Raw genomic sequence first — 25,697 nt, 5'->3', positions numbered from 1 at the left:
CGTCACTTCCCTGCGCGCCGCACCGCTTCCGTGTTTGCGGCCTCGCGCCTTTTCCCGCCGCGGCCCCGCCCCCATGGCGGGCCCCGGTACCGGCGGCGACCCTCGGCCTGCGACCCCTGACCCCGCACGGACCGGCCCCTGACCCCTGACCCCGCACGGACCGGCATCTGGACCCCCCTCCGGTACGGATCGGCCTCGGACCCCTCACCGGCGGGAGCCCCGGGCCGCGGCCGAGCGGCTGTGCCCGACTGGGAGCGAGGGAGACCCGGCTGGGGGGGGTCCTGTGAGGGCCGCAGCCTGAGGGGGGCTGCGGGTCTGGGGGCTCCCGGTGCCGCGGGGAGGGGGATCGTGCCACAGGGACTGTGTTTGCTGGGCACGGCCAGGAGGCTGTGCAGGGCCTGGGTCCCTTTGGGAGAGGGGCCTGCGGGGATCCGGTGGCCGAGGTGCGCTCTGTGGGGGCTTCAGGCGTCCTGCTCGGGGGGACATCGTGGGAGAGGAAGGTGCGGTCACCAGGATGGGTCCGGGGGTGCCCTGGGTGGAGAGGAGAGCGGGGCCAGGATGAGTTTGGGGATGCCCTGGGTGGGAGGAGAGGGGGGCCGAGCGCTGCAACGTGCACAGGGAGGGTCAGACCCGGGCGCGGTTTGTATTTTGGGGGTGGAAGGATCATTTTCGGGGGGCCTGTTGTTCCCTGGGGTGACAGTGGTGGCCGGGCCGGACCCTGACCCTCAGTTCCCCGGTTTGTTTTGCAGACCCGTGGCTGCACCCCGAGGATGTTCTCGGAGCGGGCCGCCCCCACGGCGCAGGGGCTGCTGGCCCCCCCTTCGGGCGAGCCCCCCACCTTTCCCCGGGTGCCCGTGGCGGCCTACTCGGACCTGTCGCAGCCGTTCCGGCTGGGCGAGCGCAGCTTCTGCCGGCAGTACGCGCACGTGTACGCCGTGCGCCTGGCCGGCATGCGGCCCTGCCTGGAGCGCCGCGCCCGCGGCCGCTGGGGTGAGCAGCGGGGAACGGGAACGGGAACGCGCTGCCCCGGGGGAGAGGGGGACACTGCCCGGGGGAACACACTGCCCGGGGGAGCACACTGCCCTGGGGAAAGGCACTGCCCTGGGGAAAGGCACTGCCCTGGGGAACACACTGCCCTGGGGAAAGGCACTGCCCTGGGGAAAGGCACTGCCCGGGGGAGCACACTGCCCTGGGGAACACAATGCCCTGAGGAACACACTGCCCTGGGGAAAGGCACTGCCCTGGGGAACACACTGCCCGGGGGAGCACACTGCCCTGGGGAAAGGCACTGCCCTGGGGAAAGGCACTGCCCTGGGGAACACAATGCCCTGGGGAAAGGCACTGCCCTGGGGAACACACTGCCCGGGGGAGCACACTGCCCTGGGGAAAGGCACTGCCCTGGGGAAAGGCACTGCCCTGGGGAACACAATGCCCTGAGGAACACACTGCCCTGGGGAAAGGCACTGCCCTGGGGAACACACTGCCCGGGGGAGCACACTGCCCTGGGGAAAGGCATTGCCCGGGGGAACACACTGCCCGGGGGAAAGGCACTGCCCTGGGGAAAGGCACTGCCCAGGGGAACACACTGCCCTGAGGAACACACTGCCCTGGGGAAAGGCACTGCCCGGGGGAGCGGGGGAACGCTGAGAAAAACACTGCCCTGGAAGAAGCACTGCCCCAGGGAAAACATTGCCCAGGAGAAAATACTGCCCCGGGGAAAGGCACTGCCCTGGGGAAACACTGCTCAGGGAAAGCACTGCCTTAGGGAAGGGAAGAAAACTGCCCCAGGGCAGGGAGACCACGATTGTCACGTCCCCCCCATACGCTTTGGGGAGCAGGAGCTGAGCGTGAGGTTTGTCAGGGTGGGGCTGGGGGCCCAGGCCAGGAAGTGGGGTGCAGGGGGGGTGAGGGGTGCTGTTTGTGCGGGGGGGGCTGTTTCCTGTCCTGGGGGGTTGTGGTTCTGCGGGTGGGACCCTCGCTCAGAGTTTCCATCCGCGGGATGAAGCAACACTGCTGGGGCTCTGCCCCCCCTCCCTGGCCTGAGATCGAATTTCCTTCAGCTTTGCCCTTCTATGGGCAAAAACCCCTTCAGTGGGAGCTTTTGGGCCAGCACGGCTCTCGTGCTCTCCCCAGCCCCGTGGGCTGTGTGGAGGCAGAGCCAGTGCTGGTCCCACTGCCGATGTCCCTCCTTGGTTGGGCTCTGCCTAGTGTGACAGAACCCGGTGGTTTGTAAAGCTCCACCTCCCCGAGCCCTGGGATGGGACCAGATTTTGGGGTTTTGTCTCCCAGCAGGAAGCGCCTGCAGGCAGAAATCTGGAGAGCACAGCCCCCTCCCCCCAAACACACATTTTGGGGAGCTTGAGCCAAAAATAAGAAACTTCACCGGGATTGTTTTTGTTCTGACTCAGAGTGTTTGCATTCTTGGGCTCGGGAAGCCTTGTTTCCAGTGCGGGGTGCCAGGGATGGCAGCGGGGTGCTCTCCCTGGGACAGGAGTCACGTTCAGCAGCGCATGATGAGCAAAGTGGGGTTCTGGGGAGGAGAAACGTCACCCAGATAGGACGAGGAGCTGGGGCAGGCAGCGTTGTTTTGGGAGGGGAGACCAGGAGCAAGTTCCTTGCTCTTCTCCAGGGCCTCAGGCTCAGGATGGACTTCACAGGCTGGGATAAATGGGGAATGACAGTCCCACAGCCACATCCTGCATGGGAAGACACACACTGCATGGAGCTGGAGCACCTCTGTGTGCCCAGTTTTGGTCTCACCTTGTGGTGAGGGAGATTTTGCTCCTCTCCCAGCCTGCATCCCCTGTGGATCCCTGCCTGAAGCCCAGGGCCCTGTCAGCGTGCCAGGACCTTCTCTGGCAGTGATGGGGATCCTGAATTCCAGCGGGGATCTGGGCCAGAGGATCTGGCCCTGGCAGGGGTCAGGTTTGGGGGCGCTGAGTGATCTGTTTGGGTCACCTCCTGGGTGGAGAGCAGGAGCAGCAGCCCCCATGCCCAGGGTGCACCTTCCTGGGGCCCTGAGCTGTTGGTGGGAGCTGAGCACAGCACGGTGACCGAGCTCTCCCCCCAGCACAGAGGAAATGCCTGCAGGCTCACAGGCTCTGGAATGCTCCTCGGCCCCATCTGGCCCACACATGTCTGCTGGGCGCCGTGCCTCGAGGAGAGGAGAGGAAAGGCAGGAGGCTCCCAACATTCCCCAGCACTCCCCAGCACCGGGACCCTGCAGCTGCTGCCGCCAGCCCTGCCCCTGCTTGCCTGCACCCCGGGGCCACTGAGCTGACCCCCGTGTCTCCACAGGGGAGGACATTGCCCTGCGGAGGCTCTCGGAGCTGCAGGAGGGAGAGAAGTGCTGCGTGGTGGGGACGCTCTTCAAGGCCATGCAGCTGCAACCCTCCATCCTGCAGGAGATCAGCGAGGAGGTAATGGGCTCACCCCCTCCTCCTCCACACAGCTCAGGCGGCTGTGCCAGCACACCTGAGAGCTCACCGTGGCTTCCCTGTGCTCCTGGTAGCCAGAGAACTGGCCTGGCCCTGGATGCCACCTTGGTGCCAACATATGTGGATAGCTTCCACTGGCCCGGGTTGCTCCAAGCCCTGTCCAACCTGGCCTTGAACACTTCCAGGGATTCAGGGGCAGCTACAGCTGCCCTGGGCAGCCTGTGCCAGGGCCTCACCACCCTCACATTCCTTCCCCATATCCAGTCTAAACCCACCCCTTGTCCATCTGTCCCCCTGCCCACTTGCCACCACTCTATCTCAGTGAGTGAAACCAGCCCATCCGGGGGGTTCCAGCTCCCCCAGCTGGGGTGCTCGCTGTACTGGTGGTGAGGGGCTGGGGTTGGGGAGGGTCCCTGAGGCTGCTGGTCCTTGCTGAGGCCCCCAGAGCTGTCCCTGTGCCCTCGCAGCACAACCTGGTGCCTCAGCCCCCCCTGCCCAAGTACATCCAGCCCTGTGACGAGCTGATGCTGGAGGACGAGCTGCAGAGGATCAAGCTGGAGGGAGCCATTGATGTGCAGAGGCTGGTGACAGGTGAGGGACGGCGTGGCTCCGGTGGCTCTGCAGGGGCTGCCTGGGGCTGAGTGCCTGCCTGCTGTGCCGCAGGGACCATCGTGGCTGTGTATGGCCATGAGGAAGAGGATGGCAAGTTCCTGGTGGAGGATCACTGCCTGGCCGACCTGCCGCCGCTGCTGCCCTGGAGCGGGCCCAGCTCCGACCGGTGAGGCAGCAGCAGCAGCAGCACTGGGGCTGGCACTGTCCCTGCTGCATCCTTGTGCCAGGGGCGCTGCCAGGGGGTCAGGGCCCCCTGCCCCAGCTCTCTGAGCCCCTCGGTTTGGCAGTGTGGCACACTGAGCCTCTCCCTCCCTGCAGGTTCGTGCTGCTGGCCTCGGGGCTGGGGCTGGGCAGCATGAGTGGGGAGGCCCTGCTGAGCACTCAGCTGCTGGTGGACATGGTGACAGGGCAGCTGGGTGCAGAGGGTGAGCAAAGCTGTGCTGCCCACATCACCCGAGTCATCCTGGCCGGGAATCTGCTGAGCCAGAACACCCAGAGCCGAGACACCATCAACAAGGTACGGCAAGGAGGGGGCTGCAGCCTCGCCTGGGGTGTGGGGAGGGGGCAGACGGGGTGCAGGGCTGTCCTTCACTGTCTGCCTACTTACCCAGGCCAAGTACTTGACCAAGAAGACGCAGGCTGCAAGTGTGGAGGCTGTGAAGATGCTGGATGAGATCCTGCTGCAGCTCTGTGTGAGTGCTCAGGGCTGGCCAGGAAGTCGGGTTCCTCTGGGGGAGGGAGTCTTGTTCCTGAGGCGGGGTAGCAGTGCAGGGTGGCAGAACTCCCTTCCCCAGCACCCAGCTTCCCTCTGAGCACCCTACATGGGGAGGCAGCTCCAAATCCTTCTCCTGGGATCCTCGGTGGAGCCGAGCAGGGTGTCCTGGGGAAAAGGAGCAGCAGTGACACCAGGGCTTTGCCCTTAGCCCCCTTGGCTTTGATCCCACTCTGCCCACAGAGCTCCGTGCCCGTGGACGTGATGCCCGGCGAGTTCGACCCCACCAACTACACGCTGCCGCAGCAGCCCCTGCACCGCTGCATGCTGCCCCTGGCCAGCGCCTACGCCACGCTGCGCCTCGTCACCAACCCCTACCAGGCCAGCCTGGACGGGGTCAGGTAGGCAAACCTGCCAGCTCTGCTGGCTCTCAGTGCCGTGGGGCCGAGGGACACGTCCCAGCACGCCCAGCATCTCAAGCTCCCCCTCTTTCCTCCTTAATGTAGGTTTTTAGGGACATCGGGACAGAACATCAGTGACATCTTCAAGTACAGCAGCATGGACGACTACCTGGAGATCCTGGAGTGGACACTGCTGGCGGGACACATCAGCCCCACGGCCCCAGACACCCTGGGTACGGTGAGGGCTGGGGGGTTGTTGAATGGGAGGGCTTTGCCAGGGGCTCCCCCAATAATTCCGATCTTCCCCAGGCTGTTACCCGTTCTACAAATCCGACCCGTTCATCCTCACCGAGTGCCCTCACGTCTACTTCTGCGGCAACGCGCCCCACTTCCAGTCCAAGGTGCTCCAAGGTGGGTCTCAGAGCACCCCCAGACCCTCCTGGGGCTGCGGGGGGCTCCTCTGCCTGACACCCACCTGTGCTTGCAGGGAAGGAGGGGCAGCGGGTGCTGCTGGTGACGGTGCCAGACTTCAGTGCCACGCAGACTGCCTGCCTCGTCAACCTGCGCGACCTCAGCTGCCAGCCCATCACCTTCTCCAGCTTCGGGGCTGACTCTGAGGACGGGGACATGGAAGTTGGACACTGACCACAGGGAGGGCACAGACTGCACAAGCCCCCACCCCTCAAGGGGTCCTGGCACTCGCTGTCGTTCTCTGTTGTCTGGGAGGGCGACAGAGCTGGGGAAGCACCGGAGGGACCAGATGTTCATACCAATATAACTTGATTTATTTGTGTAACAAAAACTGTATGGAGGGGAGAAAGGCCGTGCCCACCTCCATGGGCCCTGCCCAGGAGAGCAGTACCACCCCTGCCACCCAACTGGGACACGGGCAGTGGGCTGGCACTGCCCGGCTCCGAGGGATGGGGCAGCATGTCCCTGACAGCAGCCAGCTGTTGGCAACAATGCCTGCAGTCCTTGGAAACAGCAAGGTGAGGGGCTGGAGCCCACCTGGAGCAGCTGCCTGGGCTCAGGGAAGGTGTTGGAAGCCAAAGCGTCCGACCGTGGCTTGAAGCAGAGAGGGGTCATTGTAGTGTCCCTAGTCCCCGAAGTTGATGGTGTAGGTCTCGGCCGTGGTGAGGGGCTGCGCCGTGCCTGTGTGCAGCTCCCAGCCCTCCGTCTCTGTCACCAGCTCGGTGACCACCTCTGTCTCGGTGTCCATCTCCCAGGTGCCGGCCGTGGGCGGCTCCTGGCTCCAGGGCGTGTAGGCCGTGCTGCTGAAGGGGAAGGGCAGGGCGGTGCTGCCGCTGCCTGTGGGGCTGCCCGTGGTGGTGGTGGTGGCGTTGAGGCGCCGCAGCCGCAGCTGCTCCCGCAGGCGCATGCGGTGCCGCAGGCGCAGCCGCAGGCGCATCCGCTCACGGGGCGTCATGGGCCGGCCCGGCACCACGCGGCGGATGGGCCGGTTCCCGTTCATGGCCATGATCTCCCGGATGCGCTTCCAGTTGGAGCGCGACAGCACGAAGTTGCACTGGGTGGCCCCGATGTCGTAGAGCACGTGGCAGGTCTTTACGCTGGGGTTGTAGCCCTCGGCCCGCGCTGACACGCGGTACTCGCCCGGGTTCAGGATGCGCCAGTAGTCCCCGCCGCTGGCTGCAATTCAGGGGTGGCACAGTGCTGCCAGCAATTTGGGGGTGGCACGGTGCTGCCAGCACCCTGCCAGCTCCTCACGGCACCTACCTGTCCTGACGTTGTGGTTGATGCCCCCCACCACAATGGTGGCGTTGGCAATGGGCTCTCCCTGCTGGTCTGTCACCACACCCTTGATTCCCCGGTGGGTCTGGGTGAGGGAGAAGGATGAGTGGAGCTGTGTGGGACAGCTGGGGCAGCTGTGGTCACGTCCCACTACACACCTGCTCCATGAAGGTGAGCAGAGACTCCTTGTTGTTCTCCCACTCCTGCTGCAGCTCGCTCTCGTGGGGGAACTTGTCACAGCCCAGGTAAACGGAGAGCTCCAGGCAGTTGGTGTGCAGGTAGCTGAAGTCATTCATACCTGCAAGAGCACAGACACGCCCGCCCAGCCCCTCGCTCCCCTGCCGGTGGCCGGGTTGGGGGGCAGCCAGGCCCCTGTCCCCAACTCACTGCCAGCCCGGGGCCGCCACTTGGCGCCCTGCACGATGCCCATGGCGTCGGTGACGTCCTGCGCGTGGCAGCCCCCGCGGAAGGTCTCGGCCATGCTCAGGTGCGCCGAGGCGTAGGAGATGGCGAGCCAGCGGAACACGGCGTGGTCGGGGGTCTCCTGCAGCTCGGGCCGCTCGTCCTCGTAGTCCAGCGGGCGGGGGGCAGCGGCCGGCGTTGGGGGGCTGGGCCGGGCCGTGTCGAAGGGGAAGGACACCAGCTTCTCCCCGCCCTGCAGGTTGGCTCCCAGCACAAAGGGGTTCTTGTCCATCCACGCCATCACAGCCCGTGTCTCCACTGCCACCTGTGAGGTGGGCATGGGACATGAGGTGTCACCCCCTGCCACCCGTCCCCAGCCCTGTGCCCTGTGCCGCACTCACCGCCGCATCCTCGGACAGGTAGTGCTCCGGGATGGGGATGTGGTGGTTGGGGAACTGGTGGGGCACCAGCCGCCTCTCCTCGGCTGCCCACAGCGCCGACGCCAGGTCGGGGAAGTTCTCAAAGAGGTCAAAGCCTTCTTCTGTCCAGTGGCCCAGTGCCCAGTTGCCCAGTTCAGAGCCCTGTGGGCAGCCCAGGACACTGGTGAGTGCAGGGGGCTGTGTCCCACCACCCACATCCCATCTCACTACTCCTGCTCCCATCCCCTTCCCTGACACAGCTCAGGTGCCCAGCTTGGAGCCCAAGGCACTGGTGAGCTGTGAGGGGGGAGCTGTATCCTACTGTTTTGCCATCCCATCCCACTGCCCCACAGCCCATGCCAGCATCCCACATCCTCCCCCACTGCCCCACGGCCCCCTCACCGCCTCGTGGGCCAGCTCGTAGCCGTCGGGGTTGAGGGAGGGCACCAGGTGGATGCGGGTGTCGCTGACCAGGCCCCGCACGCGGGGGTTCCCGTCCTGGTACTCCTTGCACAGGAACTGCATCAGCAGCAGCAGCAGCTCCCGGCCCAGCGCCTCGTTGCCGTGCAGCCCCGCCGTGTAGCGGAACTCAGGCTCACCTGGAGGGCCCAGCAGGGTCAGCAAACGCCCGGAACCCCGGCTGGGGGCCCCGGCCCCTCACAGCTCCCTCACCTGTCTCGTGCTCGCCCGGGTTGTCGGAGATCTCCATGGCGTAGATCTTCAGCCCCCGTGAGCTCTTGCCGATGTTGTAGATGCGGGTGATGGTGGGACACTCCTCATTCACCACCTTCATCAACTGCAGGGTGGGGAGACATGGGGCAGTGCTGGGGGGACAAGCCCAGAGCTGCAGAGAATTCCACGCCCATGGAGGGTCCCACCCTATGAAGATGTCCACCGCCATGGAAGTGCCCACAAGCACAGAGAATGCCGTGCCCCAAAGATGTGCCCACTCCTCATGGAGGATCCCACCACCACGGGGGTGTCCCATCCCCTACAGAGGATCCTGCCCCCTAGCCCTGCCCACCTGCCTCATGTCCTTGTAGGAGTGGTGTCGGAAGTCCAGGTTGTCCGTGGAGGTCACCTCATTCTGCTGGCTGTAGTAGCTGCTGACAGCTGTGGGGGGGACAGGGACAGAGCAGCGGGGGATGGCTGCAGAGGTCCCACCCCCGTGGCCCCCAGGCTGCTTTGGGGTGACTGTTACCCGAGAGGGGACAGCCCAGGACCTCGAGGCGCAGGCAGAGGCTCCCGTTCCAGCGCTGGGGGTAGATGCGGATGTAGCGCGCCACCATGGGCTCGGGGAACTCACTCAGCACCGGCGTGTCCTTGTCCACGTTGCCATAAAACATCTGCCAGGAGGGAGGGATGTACCCCAGGGGCTCCCTCCCCGTGTTTGCCCCGTCACCCCCCCAGAACAGTCCCCACCATCTCCTCGTAGCCATTGCTGTACATCACCCAGTGCTGGCTGTCGTTGCTGAAGCCCACGTAGAAGCTGGTGACAAAGTCATCGCTGTGGGAGGACAGGGACAGGTTGGGGCGGGGGTCCCCACGCTGCTGCCCCCTCCCACATCCCCGGCTGCAGCCCCGGGTGGCCGTACTGGATCTGGGAGTCGCGGCCCTGGGTGATGACCCCGGTGAAGAGCGTGATGCGGCGCGTGTCCACCTCCAGCCAGTGCGCGCGGCTGTCGTCCTCGGCGCACCACGCGCCGTCGAAGAAATCCTCCTCGTTGGGGCCCGCCTGGGGACAGCGAGGGGGCGTGGGCAGGGGGGTGTCACTGTGACCCCTGGGGCAAGGGTGTCACCGTGGGGCGGGCACTGGGGGTGCCCCTCCTTACCTGCATGTTGAGGCGGCCACGCTGGGCACCCAGCCCGTGGCGCAGCATGGACGAGGCCAGGATCTGGTCGTCCTCGATGCGGTGGGACTCCAGCCCGATTGGGGGACACCCTGGGGACAGCAGGGGGTGAGGGGCGCACCCCCCCAGCAGGGTGTCCCTGTCACCCCAGCAATGGGGACACTCACTTTTCTTCTCTGCTGGAGGGGCCCATTCCTCCTCATCTGGATCCCACTTCTTTCCTCCTGGTTTTTTGGGTTTTCCTGGTAAAGGAGAAGGCACAGTGAGGGGGCAGGGATGGGGACAGGTGTGAGGGGGCAGGAATGGGGGCTGGCACCCACCTTTGGGTGTGAGGGGACAGGAATGGGGCTGGCACCCACCTTTGCGGTCCTGGCCCTTCTCCTCCGCCCAGCGCTCCTCCTCCTCCTCCTCTTTCTTGGGCTTCGCTGTTGGTGAGGTGACACCAGTCCCAGGGATGTGACACCAGTCCCAGGGACATGCCACCCTCCCTGTGGCTCTGCCACCGACCCTGGGGCACACGTGTCCCCCCTGCCCACCCCCCAGCCCCTCCACCCCTCTCACAGGCTCTGGTTTTCTCCTCGTCCGTCTCCATCCCGTCCTCCTTGTCCGGGTGCTCCTCGCGGGGCTTGGTGGGGGGGGGCAGCCCATAGGACCCTGGGGGGCACAGGAGGGGCTGGGCAGCCTTGTGGGGGTGGGGGGCAGGGATGGGGGCAGGGATGGGGGCAGGGATGGGGGTGTTGGGGGTGTTTGGGGTGTTTGGGGTGCTGGGGCTCCCCGTCCCTCCCGTCCTCACTCACAGTCGTCATAGTCCGGCGGCTCGAAGCCCTCGCCGTAGTCGCCCTCGGTCACGGGGCCGGGCACGGGGGGCGGCGGGAGCGGCTGCGGGGGGGGGCGCGGGGGGGGCTCCTCGGGCTCTGCTGGGGCGGGAGAGGGGCTGTGCTGGGGATGGGGAGGCAGCAAGGGGTCCCCATGGGGTCCCCATGTCCCTGCAGGGCTCTCCACAGGGTCCCCATTTCCCTGCAGTGGCACCCTGGGTTCCCAAGGCTGGGGCCTGTCCCCAGGGTCACCCCGAGGGGTGCCAGCCCCGTGTCCCCCCCTCCCACGTACGTGTCTCCTCCTCGGGCTGGGGCCACACCCGCTCGGGTCTCCTCCTGCCCGGGGGCTTGGGGGGCTTCTGCTGCCTCCGGATGAACTCGACTGGGGACACAGAGGGTGGCACTGGTGTGTGCTGGGGGCAGGGGGACGTGCCCAGTGCCCCCAGTGTCCCCATTGTCCCCTGTGCCCCCAGTGCCCTCCCAGTGCCCCCCGTGCCAGCCCAGCTCCCTACAGTCCTCGTAGTCCTCCCGCTCCAGCTGCTCGTTGTAGTCCAGGGTTGGGGGCTCCGGCTCCTCGGGGACCTCTGCAGAGAGGGGACACGGGGGTGAGGCAGGGGACAGCAGGGAGGTGGCACCTGACAACGGGAGGGAGGTGACCCTGGGGCTCACAGGGGGTGACACTTGGGAGCAGAGAGATGGTGCTGGGACAAAGGAAGGTGACACAGGGGTGCAGGAAGGTGACATTTGGGGACAGGCAGGTGGCCTGTATTACAGGAGCTCCCTAGGGAGCTGGGATGTGACATTGGGGTGCAAGAAGGTGACATTTGGGGACAGGGAAGGAGTCCCAACACCAGGAGTGTCCCCAGGACACAGGGGGTGGCCCTGGGGCTGGGCACTCACCTGGCTCAGGGCTCCAGTCCTCCCGGCCCAGCCCCCAGCGCTCCTCTGGGGGCTCCTCCAGCTCTGCTGGGGACAGGGACAGAGTGAGGGGCTGGCACGGCCACCCCAGGCCCTGTCCTGCCCCACAGCCCCACAGCGGGAAGGAAAGTGTGGGACAGAGGGGGCACAGAGGGGAAACGCACGGGGACAGAGCTCTGGGGTGCTGCCAGGGTGTGGGTGAAGCTCTGCTGGGATGAGACCCCCACCCAACCCCCCAGGGGCAAGATGGGCGCGCCCAAAACTCACCACGGACACCTCCATCCTCCTCGTCCTCCTTGTGCGAAGGCTCCAGGAGCTCGGGTATCTCTCCATCCTCCCTGCCCTGCCAGGGCTGCTGGAGACTGGGGGGGCTCGGTGCCACTGGTGGCTTCTTGCCAGAGGCTTTGGTGGCCTTGGGTGGCTTCTCCTTGGGCTTTTTGGAGCCTTTGGGGGGCTTTTCTGAGCTTTTGGAGTCTTTTTCAGAGCCTTTTGGGTTTTTTTCAGACCCTTTTGGGTTTTTTTCAGACCCTTTTGGATTTTTTTCTGAGCCTTTTGCTGGGTTTTCAGAGCCTTTGGGCGGCTTCTCCTTGGGTTTCTTGGGGGGTTTGTTCTTGCCCCGCTCCTTGTCCTTGTCCTTCTTGGGCCCCCGGGGTCTCTCCTTGGGTTTCTTGGGGGGCTTTTCCTTCTTGCCCTTCCTGGCTTTCCCGGGCTCGGGCAGCGGCCCCGGAGCGCCTGCGGGGACAGAGAGGGAGCGGCGGCCGGGCGGGTGAGCGCGGCGGGGCCGGCCCGGCCCGGGGAGCCCCGTGCGGATCCCGGTGCCCATCACTCACCCGTGCCGGTACCGGTGCCGGTGCTGAGGTCGGGGCCGAAGCCCAGCTCGGTGCCGTCCCGGTCCCTGTCCCGGTCCCCGCCGTCGCCGGGAGCGAGGAAGCCCCGCAGGAACTCCTCGATCTCGGCGTCGGTGAGCGCGGGGGGAGCCGGGGCCGCTCCCGGTGCCGGTACCGGCAGCAGCGGCAGCAGCGCGGCCGTCAGCAGCAGGCAGGAGCGGGGCGGCCCCGCCGGGACCATCGCGCCGCGCACCGGGCACGGTACCGGAGAGCCCCGAGAGCCCCGCGAGGGCGGGCGGGGGGCGGCGCTCGGCCGGGGGCGGGACCGGGATGGCACCGAGCGGGACGGGCACCGACACCGGGACTGCTCCGGGACTGCCGGGAGCCCGCACTGGCACCGGGACCGACACCGGGATCAGCACCGGGACTGCCGGGAACCCGCGCTGCTTGGCACCGGCACTGGGACCGGCGCCGCCCGGGACCGGTACCGAGCCCACACCGGCGCCGTGCGGGGCCCGGCTGGCGGGGCTGGCGCTGCATCAGCGCTCGCACGGCCTGGGGACCGGCAGGACACCGGTGCCACCAGCCCGGCCCCGGGGCTGGCACCGACACCGGCACCGCGCTCCCAGCACGGACAGGCACACGCAGAGCCGGTATGTCCGTGCCCCTAAACCCGGCACCCCCTGTACCCCAGCACCCCGACACCCCCACACATGGCGGTGCCTGAACATCTGTACCCACAAAGCTGGCCACGCCTGCACCCCCATACCCCTACAACCCCATACCCCAGCAGCCCTGTACACGCAGCACAGGAGATGCCACACACACAGAGAACACACTCTGCACATGGATCGTGGGGCACACAGGGCACAGGGACCCTGCACACGCCTGGGACTGCCCGGGGCCCTGCACACACACGCAGGGGATGCAGGGCACACGCTCTGCACACACACGCAGGGGATGCAGGGGATGCAGGGCACACTCTCTGCACACACAGGAAGGATGCAGGGGATGCAGGGAACACACTCTGCACACACAGGGGATGCAGGGCACACACTCTGCACACACAGGGGATGCCAGGGATGCAGGGCACACGCTCTGCACACACAGGGGATGCAGGGCACACACTCTGCACACACGTTACACGCGTGTGACCCCCCCAGCCGGCAGGGTTGGGGCTCAGGCTGGGCTGAGCCCGCCCCGGTGGTCCCTGGGGGTGCCCTGGGGGTGTCCCGGGTGTGTCCCCCCCGTCCCGGCCCCGCAGGCTCCCCGGGCCCCGCTGGTGGCCGGGCCACGTGGCAGCTCGGCCCCGTCACATGTGTGTCCCCCCCCGGCCGTGAGTCACTGCCCAGCAATGCTGGGGCCTGCCGGGGCTGGGGGGGCTGCCCGGGGCTGGGGGGCTCCCCTGCACCTCCCCAAACCCCTGCACCCCTCCCCAGCCCCCAGCAGGAGCCTGCTGCAGCCATCACCAAAGAAAAGCCCTTTTATTGATGCTGGGGAGGGCCCGGGGCACAGGGAGGAGAAGGAGCTCGGTCAGGACTCAGAGAAGCCCCCACGGCCCCCAGCCCCTGCAGAGCGGGGGCTGAGCTGGGACCCCCCAAGCCTTTCTCTCCTTTTGTTCCTAAAGCGACAGCAGGGCAGGGAACTCCAAAGGGAGGGCTGGGCTGGGCTTTTCCTTGTTCACAGTGAGTTTGGGGTGGGGAGGGGTCCCACGCGCCTGGCCAGGCTGCAGGGGAGGATCTCACTCCCAGTTCAAACCCCAGAGCAGGTTTGGGGTGAGGAATGCGGGAGAGCAGGGAGGAGAACACAGGGTGAGCACACGTGTGAGCTCAGGGCGCTGCAGGGCCAGGATTCTCTCCTGCTCGTGTCAGACCCTGCAGGACCCCAAAATGGCTCTGATGAGCTTCTCCAATGAAATGAGCTTGGGGACGTCCAGTGTGGCTGTGGCAGGCCCAAGGCCACGGGGAGGGAGGCACGGAGGGAGCACAGGGGGGAGGTAATTCTTGAATCTGTTCCCTGAAAATTCCCGTGAGGGATTTGTCACACCCCAGAGCCAGGGAGGAGGGCTCAGGGTGGGATGGGACCCTTCCTTCCCACCCTGAGGGACGGGGGGCAGCTCCACTGCCGAGGGACTGGGGAATGGCACTTCACTGAGAGAGAGAGAAATAAAGAAATAAAGAAATACAGAAATAAAGCCACGTGTCGCTGGAAGAGCCCAGCTGGAGCTGGGTGGGCTCGGGGTCTGGAGCAGCCCCGAGGGTCTGGGGCCCCCCAGCACCCCCTACTCGATCAGCTCCACGTAGTTGGCGGGGAACATCCCGAAGTGGCCGTCGGGGCCGAAGCCGCGCCACCAGCCCTCGTCGATCATCTCGATGTTGGTGATGATGTTCTCGGGGTCGAAGGAGATCTCGGTGTCATCAGCTGTGAGGGGACACAGGGGACAGTGGGGACAGAGCGGCTGAGCCACCCCAGCCTCGGGGTCACAGGGCAATGGGGATGTGGAGCTGCGCCAGGGCCGGAGCCCCTCTGCCATGGGGACACACTGGGAGAGCTGGGGATGTTCCCTGCGGCAGGGAAAGCTCCAGGAGACCCTTCCAGGGCCCGAGGGGCTCTGGGAGAGCTGGGGAGGGACTGGGGACCGGGGCAGCAGCGGCTCAGGGGTCTCACCAGCCTGGTAGTCATAGAGGGCCCGGGCACAGAGCCCCTTCCCTGCCAGGTCTGGGGGCTCCTGGTACTCCACCCTGTAGTCGTACTTGGCATCGGCAGCTTGCTCCTGATGAGGGCAGGGAGAGGGGAGCAGAATCAGCAGGGGAACGGTGGGAAGGGAGAGAACAATGCCCAGGAATGGCCATCAGCATGGGACACAGCAGCCCCTGCTGCCACACAGGGGCATCCTGAGCACCCCTGAGCCCTGGGGTTCCCCCATTTCCAGTGATTTCAGCTCAGATTTCAGTCCCAGCTCATCCCAGGGGCGGGGCCAGCCGCGCTCCCCCACCCAGACCCGGCCCCCAGACCCACCTGGGGCGGCTCCTCGTAGATGGCCGCGGGCTCGGGGGGCTCCTCGTACAGGTTCTCCTCGCCGTGGGAGCCCGGCACACCGGAGCTGTAGCCAGAGTCCCGTCCTGAGGAGGAACCAGGGCTCTGTCACCACGGCCAGCCCTGAACCCTGCCCCGGTCCGGGCTCATCCTGGGGACCCCTGCCCAGGCAGGGATGGGTGAGGAGGGGTCTGGGGAGCAGAGAAACGGACACAGCACAGATCCACCCCCGGCAGGGGAGGGATGAACTGGCTCAGGATGGATGATTGCCGTGGAGGGAGGGGCCGGAGCACAGCCCTGGCCAAGAGCAGCATCTAGTGGTGCCAGTGGCCTGGGGACACGGGGCTGGGGACACGGGGCTGGGCTGACCCCGGCTCCCTGCCTGGGGACACCGGGCTGGAGCCCAGCACGGCCCTGGTGGGGAGCTGGGCGCTCTCTGAGACCCCCGCCCAGCCCAACCCATCTGGGGCCAGGGCCAGCCCTCAGTGCCACCCACAGCACACGGGCAGAGCTCTGGGCACAGCCAGCCCTGCCCTGGAACCAATTCCTGCCCAGAGCACTGGGAAATGGCTGGGCAGGGACATCTCCCAGTGCCAGGGCAGGGACAGCCCCAGTGCCCCAGGTGCCCCAAACCCTGCCCAGCCTGGCCTGGGCGCTGCCAGGGACATCCATGGCATCACCTGCACCAGGGGCTCACCGCCCTCACATCCAGTCTGAATTTACCCCTGATACCCAGTCTGAATTTACCCCTGATACCCAGTGTGAATCAGCACAGAGAATCCTGGAATGATTTGGGCTGAAAGGGACCCAAAGGATCCCTCCTGCCATGGGCAGGGACACCTCACCATGTCCCAGGAGCTCCAAACCCAGTGCCCAGCCTGGCCTTGGCACCTGAGGACGAGCAGGAACCATCTTCATCCTCAGCCGAGGACGAGCAGGAACCATCCTCATCCTCAGCACCACCCTCAGCCCTGGCTGCAGGCAGAGCCCAAAACCCAAACGGAATCTCCAGATGCCCAAATTTGTGAGAAACGCAGCGGAAAGGGGAACAGCCCTGGGGAGAGCAGGGAGCCGAGCACCAACCTGCTGCAGGGCCTGGGGAGGCCGGGGGGGACCCCCAGACGTCCCTGCTGGGGGAGGCTGGGCCGGGGTCCAGCTCCTTCTGCAGGAATGGGCTGCGCAGCTTGCCTGGGGGGAGAGCGGGGGGCTGCTCACGGAGGGACCCCCACATTACTGAGTCACACAAATAGAGGAGGGGGCTGCTCACGGAGGGACCCCCAGGGCACCCCCACGCTGCCGCCTCGCCCTCCCAAGCAGGATTTTCCAGCTCCAGCCCTGGCTGTGGAAAACAAGTTTGGCAACCGGTTGCGGCGGCAGCCAAGGGGAAATTTAAAAATGAAATGAATGAATAAATGAATGTATTTCTGTGGAGGAGGGAGAGCTGCAGCCCCTGGCTCTCTCTCCGTGTGGCACGGGCAGACTGGGAGGGGATGATGCAAAGTGGGTCCTGTTTCCTGTGGCAGGAGGCACCTGGGCTGCTGTCGCCTCATCTCCACCTCCAAACCAAACAAAAGCTGAGCAGGATTCCTGCACCAGCCCTGCCAGCACCAGGGCTCCTGCCTGCCCTTATCTCTGATCAACTCCAGGGCATTTACCTGCCTTTCCTCCATGAAATACCTCTAAGTCAGTCTCTCCTCATGATCAAAAAGACATTTTCAACCATCAAAACCACCAAAAAAGACATTTTCAACCACCAAAACAGACACTTTCCCAGCCTGGCATCCTCTCCTCTCCCCCCCAGGGTGTGCCTGCCCAAGGCACAGGATCCCTGCTCCTGTCACCAAGTGGAAGTGATTATTGGGATCAATCCAAGGTGCTTTGGAGGGGGCTGGGTGAGGATGAGGAAGAGGAAGAGGAGGCAGAGGCCTCACCCAGGCGTGTCACAGGGGTCACAGCCACTTCCTCAGCCGCTCTCAGCTCTGCCCTGCAAACTTCCTGATTTCTGCCTGAGAGATCAGACCCGATCAGTTCCTGCTGACAGCACAGGGCTCTGCCTGGCTGGGGCAGTGCAAAAATCTGGGTGAAACTTCATTCAGTGGGGACAGACTGCGATAATGATGGTTTCCTGGGGTTAACAGATTGAACCACCAGGCCATACCTGGCTGTGCTGGCAGCCCCTAGCCCTGTCCCCAGCCCCCTGGCTGTGTCCCCAGCCCCCTGGCTGTGTCCCCAGGCCGTACCTGGCTGTGCTGGCAGCCCCGTGTCCCCCGGCCCCGCTCTCTCCTTTTGTTTGAAGATGTCTCGGGGGTTGACGGCTCTCTGCGCGATCAGCGTGGCTGCCTCCTGCCCGGGGAGGGGGCATGGGGTCAGTCAGGGCCCGGGGACATGGGGGACAGGGCCCAGCAGCCCCCCCTGCCCCGGGGACAGGTGAATTCCCCACCTGGGCTTTCTCCACCGACTGGCTCCTCCTGACGCCCCGGCGAGCCTCATCCTCCTCGGCGTGCTCCTTCTGCGCCAGGGGACAGGGACAGGGATGGGCCACCAGGGGATGGGGACAGGGCTGGGCCACCCCCGGCCACCCCTGCCAGAGCCACCTGCCCCCCTCCAGCCCTCCTGCCCCCCTCGGGCCCCACGGAGGGAGGATGAGGAGGGAGCCCCGGGTCCGGGAGGAAGATGAGGGAATCCTGGGCTGGGAGCAGGGAGTTGGTGTCACTGGGGTCAGGGACATTCCCTGTTGGGGTCAGGGAATGATTCTGGGTGGGAAAACCCCTGAGAGAAGAGTCCAGCTGCTCCCCAGCACTGCCACGGCCACCACTGCCCCGTGTCCCCAAGTGCCACATCCCCAGAGCTGTGACACCCCCCAGGGATGGGGACTCCAGCCCTGCCAGAGCTGCACAGCCCTTCCCATGAAGGAATTTCCCCAATATCCAACCTAAACCTCCCCTGGGCAGCCTGGGGGCCATTTCCACTCGCCCTGTGCCCCCCACCCTGGCCTGGGGCCAGCACAGAGCTCACCCACTGCTGCTGCTCCCTGTCCCTGCTCTCTGCCTCCTGCTGCTGCTGCAGTCTCCTGTGGGGACAAATGGGTTAAAAATGAGCGTTTGAGACCTCACCCCACTATCCCAGCTCCAGGAACAGCCTGTGAAGGCCACCCCTCACTGCAGGGCCAGACGAGGTGCTGCAGCCACCCTCAAGGAGAGGAGCAGGAGCTGCTCCAAGCACTGGGATCATTCCAGGGAAATCTCCCTGGGGACAGGGACATGAGCACCTCATAGGGGAGCTGGGTGGGTTTCCCTGGAGTCATCCCCGTGGGGCCGGGGCTCCCTGGAGCTTTGACATGCCAAAACAGGGCTGGGGGTTTGGGGAGCAGAACTGGGGGAGCCCTGGGGCAGCATCCATGGGCAGGGAGGCTCGGGGTGATGCTGGACGAGCAGCCAGGGAGATGCTCCCTGCACAGCTGCATCAGGATCCCTCAAATCTGTTCTATTCAAGGAGATTTCCTACAGGAATCCCAGCACGGGCAATGTGTGGAACAAACCCTGCTGGGGTGGGCGCAGCTCGGAGGGGCAGTGACAGGGACAGCGGCACCCCGGAGGGCAGGGCGGGCTCTGAGCCCCCGTTCCCGCTCACTTGTGCGCGTCGATCTCGCTGTCGCGGGCCTGGCAGAGCCGCTCCCGCCCCGCCGCCTCCCGCAGCTCCCGCTGGCGCCGCTCCTGCTCCAGGCGCTGCCGCTCCTGCTCCGCGCGCCGCCGCTCCTGCTCCCGCCGCTCCTGCTCGTCCTTCTGCGGGCACCGGGCACGGACGGGGCTGGGGGCGCTGGGGGCGCAGGGCTGGGGAAGCTGCGGGGCTCACGGGGCTGGGGGCGCTGGGGGCGCAGGGCTGGGGGCGCTGGGCACACACACGGGGCTGGGGGCGCTGGGCACACACACGGGGCTGGGGACGCTGGGGGACGCTGCGGGGCTCACGGGGCTGGGGGCGCTGGGGGCGCAGGGCTGGGGGACATTGGGCACACGGGGCTGGGGACACTGGGGGCGCAGGGCTGGGGGCGCTGGGCACACACACGGGGCTGGGGACGCTGGGGGACGCTGCGGGGCTCACGGGGCTGGGGGCGCTGGGGGCGCAGGGCTGGGGGCTGCGGGGCTCACGGGGCTGGGGACGCTGGGGGCGCAGGGCTGGGGGACATTGGGCACACGGGGCTGGGGACACTGGGGGCGCAGGGCTGGGGGACATTGGGCACACGGGGCTGGGGACACTGGGGGCGCAGGGCTGGGGGCGCTGGGCACACACACGGGGCTGGGGGCGCTGGGCACACACACGGGGCTGGGGACGCTGGGGGACATTGGGCACACGGGGCTGGGGACACTGGGGGCGCAGGGCTGGGGGCTGCGGGGCTCACGGGGCTGGGGGCTGCGGGGCTCACGGGGCTGGGGACGCTGGGCTCACGGGGCTGGGGGATGCTGGGCTCACGGGGCTGGGGGACACTGGGGGCGCAGGGCTGGGGGCTGCGGGGCTCACGGGGCTGGGGACGCTGGGCTCACGGGGCTGGGGGATGCTGGGCACACGGGGGGTGTGGGATAGTGGGCACACAAGGGCGGGGGTCCCACTGCCAGGGCTCCAAGACCCCCGTCCCTCTGCACCCCGGGGCACAGGGCAGGTCTGGAGGGACACAGCGGGTCCAGGAGACACACGGCACGTCCCTGGGCACACAAAGCACGTCCCTGGGGACACGGTGGGTCCCAAGGACACGGCACGTCCCTGGGCACACACAGCACGTCCCTGGGGAACACGCAGCACGTGCTGGAGGACACACAGAGTACATCCCAAGGACACACAGCACGTCCCTGGGGCTCGTGGTGGACCCCAAGGACACGGCACATCCCAGGGGGGCACACACAGCAGGTCCTGGGGCCCCTGGTGGATCCCAGGGCACTTTCCCAGTCAGGAGGTTCAGAGGTTATTGTTTAACCCCATAAAACCCCAGGCGCAAGGGAAGGGAAGAGGGAGCAGCCCTGCAGAGCCAAACACCCATTTCCCCGCCCAGCTGGGGCTTGCTGGGAGCTGGATCCAGCCCCGAGCCAGGCCCAGGTGAGACACAGGGGATGGAGCAGCACCTGCAGCTCGGGGAGCACCCAGGGCAGCAGCAGGACTTGGAATAACACTGGAGAACAACCTCCAGCCATCCCCAGACACCCCGTGCCCACATTCACCCACCTCTGCTTTGGCCCAGAAATTGTCCTTATTGACCCTCTTGATCTCAGACATGGCGTTTGTCTTCTGGTACACAGAGCCCTGAGCAGACACAGACAAAACACCTTTCAGGCACCTTTTGTCACAAATCAGCCCAAACCAGCCCGGTCTGGGACCTCCCTGAGAAGAAGTTGAGAAGTTTCCATAACCTGATGCTTTGCCCCACAGTTTAAAGGAGGGCTGGGCTGGGTGAGGCCAGTGATGTGCACCTTGCCAAAAATGGAGAATTGCTGGCCCTTGCACAGGAGGCTGCTCCATCCCTGGAGTGCCCCAGGCCAGGCTGGATGGTGGGAGGTGTCCCTGCCATGGCAGGGGTGGCACTGGGTGGGCAGAACCCCCTCAGGTGCTGGAAAGGTCCCCAAGTTCCCCCTGGACTCTTTAATTCCCCAGGCTGAGCACCCCACAGAGGGGTCGATGCCCAGGGTGCTCCTTCCCCCGTGGGGTCAAACAGCCCCCAGCAGCCCCCAGCAGCCCCCCTGCCCCAGCTCACCACGGGCGCCTGGGGCCCCGAGTCCTGGAACTTGCTGCTCTCCTTGTGGAAGCTGTAGTTGGCCCCCGAGGCCTTGGCCACCTTCTCCATGATCAGCTCGGGCTCCACGTCCTCCTCGGCCCGGGCGTTGATGGTGACGTGAGCGCCCTGAGCACAGGAGCCAGCAGGGGCTCAGGGTGAGCCTGGGAGCCCCCAGACCCAGCAGGGGCTCAGGGTGAGCCTGGGAGCCCCCAGACCCAGCAGGGGCTCAGGGTGAGCTCTGGAGCCCCCAGACCCAGCAGGGGCTCAGCCCTGGAGCCCCCAGACCCAGCAGCTGCCCCAGAGCTCCCAGGGCAGGGAACAGGAGGAGATGCCCAGGGGGATCATTTGGGCGAGGGGCTCTGCTGGAAGGACGCAGCTTCCTTCCTTGCATCCCACTCGCCCTGGGATGTGCCCCTGTGCCCCCGAGGGTGGCAGGGGGCAGAGGGGGGTGGTCTCAGGGCCCTCCCGCCCAAAACATTCACTGAAGGGAGGGCAGAGCAGGCTCACACCTTGAGGAAGTTGGCCACAGTGCTGACGTGGTTGGCGCAGGCTCCTTTCCTCACGTCATTGACACCTTCACCTGTCTGCAGGGGACACCAGCAGCTCACCTGAGCCCCTTGGGGTGCATGAGCCCCTCCCCAGCCCACCTGAGCCCCTCCCCAGCCCACCTGAGCCCCTCAGGGCTGTCCCAGGGCTGTCTCCCCACTCACCCAGGGCTATCCTCAGGTCTGTCCAGCTGTGCCCATCTGTCCCCATGCACCCAGAGCTGTCCCCAAGCCTGTCCCTGCTGTCCCCAGGTGTCCCTACTCACCCAGTTGACCAGGACGTATTTGGGCAGCCCCGAGTTGGGGTCCCGGACGCGGCAGAAGCCGTACATCACCTTCCCGCTGTTGAGCTCCTCCACCATCTCCTCCAGGCCCCCCTCTGGCCCGGGAGGGAGCACAGGGTGAGCCCAGCCCGCCCTGGGCCTGGGGGAGCACCCAGAGACCCCCCAGAGCCCCCCAAGAGCCTTCTCAGCCCTGCTCCCCATGAGCTGTGGGGCTGCCCCCAGCCCAGGTTTGCTCTGAGAACACAGAGCCTGAGCTTTCCCCCCCAAACCCAGCCCCAGCAGCCTTCATCACCCCGCTCCTCTTCCTCAGGCCTCCCCAAACCCCGCCTGGCTCTGAGATCCAGGACCCCCCCCCAGGTGAGGGACAGGGGGAAGGAGCTGCTGACACCCCCTGAGCCATCAGGAGCCGCAACGCCAGCCCTGCCCACGGGCTCCTGCACAAAGCCACGCTCAGCAACACTCGGGGCGGGGAAATGGGGCTGGGGAGGAGCTGGCTGGGCCTTGTTCCTGCTCTGCAAGATGGGAAGTAGAGCAGGAACCAAAAGGGGCAAGGTCCTGTTAGTGCACCACGGGGAAACTCCTGCCTCATTGCTTCCCTCTCCCTGCCACACCCACCTGGAGAGGTCCCAGAGCTGCTCTGGGGAGCTGGGAGTGAACCCCAAAGGGAGAATCCCACTCGGGGCTCAGGCAGGGGCAATGGGAGGGGAGCAGATCACTCCCACTGCACCAACAAACCACAGGAAAGGAGGAAAGCCACCAAAAATGCACTCTTTCATCCCAAAACCATCCTCCCTCCGTGCTGGGCTGTGTGAGCCTGGGGGAGTGGGAGAGCAGCCCCTGCTCCTTATCAGCCTGGCAGGAACAGGGAGCCTGCACAGCTCGCCCTGCCCTGCTCTGCAGAACCACCCGGATCGTTTCCCTCTGCCCATTAAACATTCATGGGCTGCCTCTAAATTTGGCTCCACACCCGGCAGGGAAGCTGGGGGTTGGAACTCTGGAGCTGGTGGGTGAGGGAATGCTGGGGGAAGCTGGGGGCACGCCCTCTGCAGCCCCCAAAACTCCCCAAAAACTCCCCAAAAAATACCCCAAAAACTCCCCAAAAAATACCCCAAAAATCCTCATTTGGGACCCAGCAAGATTCTTCCTCAACAAATCTCCCCAGCACCAAATCTGTCTGGTCTGTGCTCCACCAGACCCAGGAGCTTCTACAGGCTGGGAAAAGCTCCTGGAAACTGAGGGAGAAGCTGGGGAGGGATGAGAGGATGCAAATCCCAGCCTGGACATGGAGCTGCTGCTTCCTGGAGGCTGAGGCTCCCCAGGCAGGGGTGTCTCAGACACAAAACAAAGGGGAAAGAATGGCAGGAAGGAGGGAGCGGGGCACGAGGGGCTTTGGGAGCGCTGGGCAGGGTCAGGGCTGAGCGAGGGGCCCTGCCCAAACCCGGGATTCAAACACAAGGAGCAGCCAGGATCAGGGGATGGACCCCAAAATCCTGAAACAGGAAATGGTCCCCAAAATCAACCCTAAAACCCTGGAAACAGGGGATGGTCCCCAAAATCAGCCCTAAAACCCTGGAAACAGGGGATGGTCCCCAAAATCAGCCCCAAAAACCTGGAAACAGGGGATGGACCCCAAAATCAGCCCTAAAACCCTGGAAACAGGGGATGGACCCCAAAATCAGCCCCCAGGCCCCTGAAACACGGGATGGACCCCCAAATCCTCACCTCCGGAGCCGGCCACTCGCAGGTCATTGCTGTTGCCTTCATAGGTGAACAGAGCCCTAAAATCAAGGCAGAAATGGGATTTTCAGCCAGCTTTAGCGCTTATCTGGGGTGCTCACACACCCCTGGTACATTCTGAGGTGCAGAAACCCACGGGGACCCCCCTGAGACCCCCAAGGACCCCCTGGGCCCCCCACATCCCCTCTCACCCACCCCATATCCCCCCAAATCCCCTCCCCATCACCCCATCTGCCCTCCCCATCCCCCATTCCCATCCCCCACCGCAGCACCCCCTCCCCATCCATCCCCTCCATCCCCTCCATCCCCATCCCGGTACCGCCCCGGTGCCCCCGGTCCCGCACCAGTCGGTTCGGCTGCCCGCGGCCACCACGCTCCCGTAGGCCTCCTGCAGCGCCCGCCCGTTCTTGGCCAGGTTCAGCGCCATGGCCGCGCCCGCTCCGCCCGCCGGCAGCGCCGGGACCGCCCCCGGTACTGCCGGGACCGCCCCCGGGACCGCCCCAAGGAACGGCGATACCGGGACCGCCCCCAGGAACGGTGATACCGGCACCGCCCCTAGCCCCGCCCCGCCGGTACTGCCGGTACCGCCCCCAGGCACCGCCCCGCCGGTGTTACCGGGACCGCCCCAAGGAACGGCGATACCGGGACCGCCCCCAGGAACGGTGATACCGGTACCGCCCCCAGGCACCGCCCCACCGGTGCTGCCGGGACCGCCCCCGGTACCGCCCCACCCCACCGGTAATTCCGGCACCGCCCCCCCGATGCTGCCGCACCGCCCCCGGCCCCGCCCCGCCGGTAATACGGGCCCCGCCCCCCGCACCACCCCGGCCCCGCCCCGCCGGTGCTACCGCCACCGCCCCCGGCACGGCCCCGCCCATGTCCCCGGCCCCGCCCCGGACAGCCCCACCCCACCAAGCCACGCCCATGAGACGCTACACCGCGCCCACCACTTGCTAGACCACGCCCCTTTATGTATAGGCCACGCCCCTGCATGGACAGACCACGCCCCTGCTACAGAGCGCCCCTCAAATAGCGGAGCGCGCCCCCCAATAACGGACCCCCTCCCCGACAGGGAGACCCCTCCCCAAAAACAACAGACCCCGACAGGAGACCCCCCCAAAATAACGGACCACCCCCAAAAGGAGACCACCCCCCAATAGGGAGACCCCGCCCCAAATAACAGACCACGACATGAGACCCCCTCTCCGAGCAGACGGACGCAGCCCCCGGGACCGAAATTCGCCATTTCCGAGGATTTCCCTCATCTCCCAGCCTGGGGGGGGGCACATCGGGGAGCGCCTCGGAGCCTGCAGCTTTTTGGGGCGTAAATGCGGCTCAATTTTAGCCCAAATCGTCAAAATTGTGCCACTCACCCCCCTGGGGTGATGGCCCTCCCGAAGGGGTGATCTTGGGGGTCCCGGGAGGTGACCCGAGGCGCGGGCGCTGTCCCCAGGGCGCTGATGGCACATTCGCGGCTCGTTGTCCCCCTGCCCGGCCCCGCTGCTGGGGGGGTGGGATGGAGTGGGAGACGGAGAATGAGTGATAGAGGGTCCTGGGGTACCCGGGGGTCCCGGCTGTCCAGAATTCCTAGTGGGACCAAGGATCCCCCGCCCCACGGATCCCCAGAACACCAGGTCTCACCTACCCGTGGATGAAACCCACAAGGGAGGCTCTCCCGTGTTTGTAGGACCCACAAAAATGTTGGGAAACACCCCAAAACTGCAGGGCTGCCTTTTTTAGGATTTAGGGCGTCACAGGAGGGCAAAGTTTTGGGGCACCTGGGGAGCGCTGGGTGGCACAGGACGTTCACCCCCACATGTGCCTTGCTGGGAACCGCCACCTCCTCACGCCTCGAGGGTTCATCCCAAATAATTTACGGGAAATATGGGCAAAAATAATGCAAAAGGCGATAATTTATATTTTTTAGCATCCCGGGACTCACCCAGACCCCCGGACACATCCACACCCCTGCTCCATGAGCCCCCAAACCAGGGGCGGTGCGGGAAGAAGGGGCAGATGTGAGCTCCCCATTGAGCACGCGGCTGGAAATGTTAATTAAACGCAGGGCAATAAAACATCTGGAGGGCCGGGAGCGGGAAGGGCCAGCCGGCACGGCCCCCCGCAGCTGCCTCCCGCTTTTCCTTGGGAATCTTGGGCAGGGGGGACCGGGGTCACCAGCGATCCCGACCGTACAA

The 25,697-nt window shown here is 65.9% G+C and overlaps 3 protein-coding genes across 8 annotated transcripts; 1 reads left to right on the top strand and 2 right to left on the bottom strand.

Moving 5' to 3' along the window:
* Positions 1-23: 23 nt before the first annotated feature.
* On the top strand, positions 24-5,964 carry POLD2 (DNA polymerase delta 2, accessory subunit). 2 transcript variants are annotated; one of them, XM_058820041.1, is made up of 11 exons: positions 24-182; positions 750-990; positions 3,298-3,419; positions 3,905-4,028; positions 4,101-4,215; positions 4,368-4,566; positions 4,661-4,741; positions 5,005-5,162; positions 5,268-5,395; positions 5,472-5,573; positions 5,650-5,964. In XM_058820041.1, exons 2-11 carry the CDS (start codon positions 771-773, stop codon positions 5,805-5,807), a joined length of 1,407 nt encoding a protein of 468 aa, XP_058676024.1. In that variant the 5' UTR covers positions 24-182; positions 750-770; the 3' UTR covers positions 5,808-5,964. The 2 variants fall into 2 exon arrangements, with proteins under 2 accessions (XP_058676024.1, XP_058676023.1); XM_058820040.1 differs by lacking the exon at positions 24-182 and adding an exon at positions 372-500.
* Positions 5,932-12,383, bottom strand: AEBP1 (AE binding protein 1). Of its 3 annotated transcripts, none has more exons than XM_058820279.1 (21): positions 12,146-12,383; positions 11,583-12,047; positions 11,298-11,363; positions 10,910-10,981; positions 10,690-10,779; positions 10,380-10,496; positions 10,144-10,236; positions 9,942-10,007; positions 9,750-9,824; positions 9,565-9,674; positions 9,328-9,467; positions 9,155-9,239; positions 8,934-9,078; positions 8,757-8,845; positions 8,405-8,528; positions 8,135-8,331; positions 7,715-7,894; positions 7,299-7,638; positions 7,070-7,209; positions 6,897-6,996; positions 5,932-6,809 (listed from the first exon to the last, which is right to left on the bottom strand). In XM_058820279.1, the coding sequence occupies exons 1-21, from the start codon at positions 12,381-12,383 to the stop codon at positions 6,259-6,261; spliced, it is 3,483 nt and encodes a 1,160-aa protein (XP_058676262.1). In that variant the 3' UTR covers positions 5,932-6,258. The 3 variants fall into 3 exon arrangements, with proteins under 3 accessions (XP_058676262.1, XP_058676263.1, XP_058676264.1); XM_058820280.1 differs by having other exon boundaries at positions 11,298-11,360; XM_058820281.1 differs by lacking the exon at positions 10,380-10,496.
* A 1,244-nt stretch (positions 12,384-13,627) lies between these two features.
* On the bottom strand, positions 13,628-23,935 carry DBNL (drebrin like). Of its 3 annotated transcripts, none has more exons than XM_058820155.1 (14): positions 23,847-23,935; positions 23,488-23,543; positions 21,748-21,860; positions 21,446-21,520; positions 20,916-21,062; positions 20,390-20,467; positions 18,809-18,960; positions 18,194-18,248; positions 17,619-17,687; positions 17,419-17,521; positions 16,262-16,366; positions 15,161-15,264; positions 14,810-14,915; positions 13,628-14,563 (listed from the first exon to the last, which is right to left on the bottom strand). In XM_058820155.1, the coding sequence occupies exons 1-14, from the start codon at positions 23,927-23,929 to the stop codon at positions 14,424-14,426; spliced, it is 1,386 nt and encodes a 461-aa protein (XP_058676138.1). In that variant the 5' UTR covers positions 23,930-23,935; the 3' UTR covers positions 13,628-14,423. The 3 variants fall into 3 exon arrangements, with proteins under 3 accessions (XP_058676138.1, XP_058676139.1, XP_058676140.1); XM_058820156.1 differs by having other exon boundaries at positions 18,809-18,957; XM_058820157.1 differs by lacking the exon at positions 16,262-16,366.
* Positions 23,936-25,697: the final 1,762 nt, after the last annotated feature.

Source organism: Ammospiza caudacuta, chromosome 26, assembly GCF_027887145.1.
Source record: "Ammospiza caudacuta isolate bAmmCau1 chromosome 26, bAmmCau1.pri, whole genome shotgun sequence".
Taxonomy (NCBI): Eukaryota; Metazoa; Chordata; class Aves; order Passeriformes; family Passerellidae; genus Ammospiza; species Ammospiza caudacuta.
This window is presented reverse-complemented; position numbering and strand designations above follow the sequence as displayed.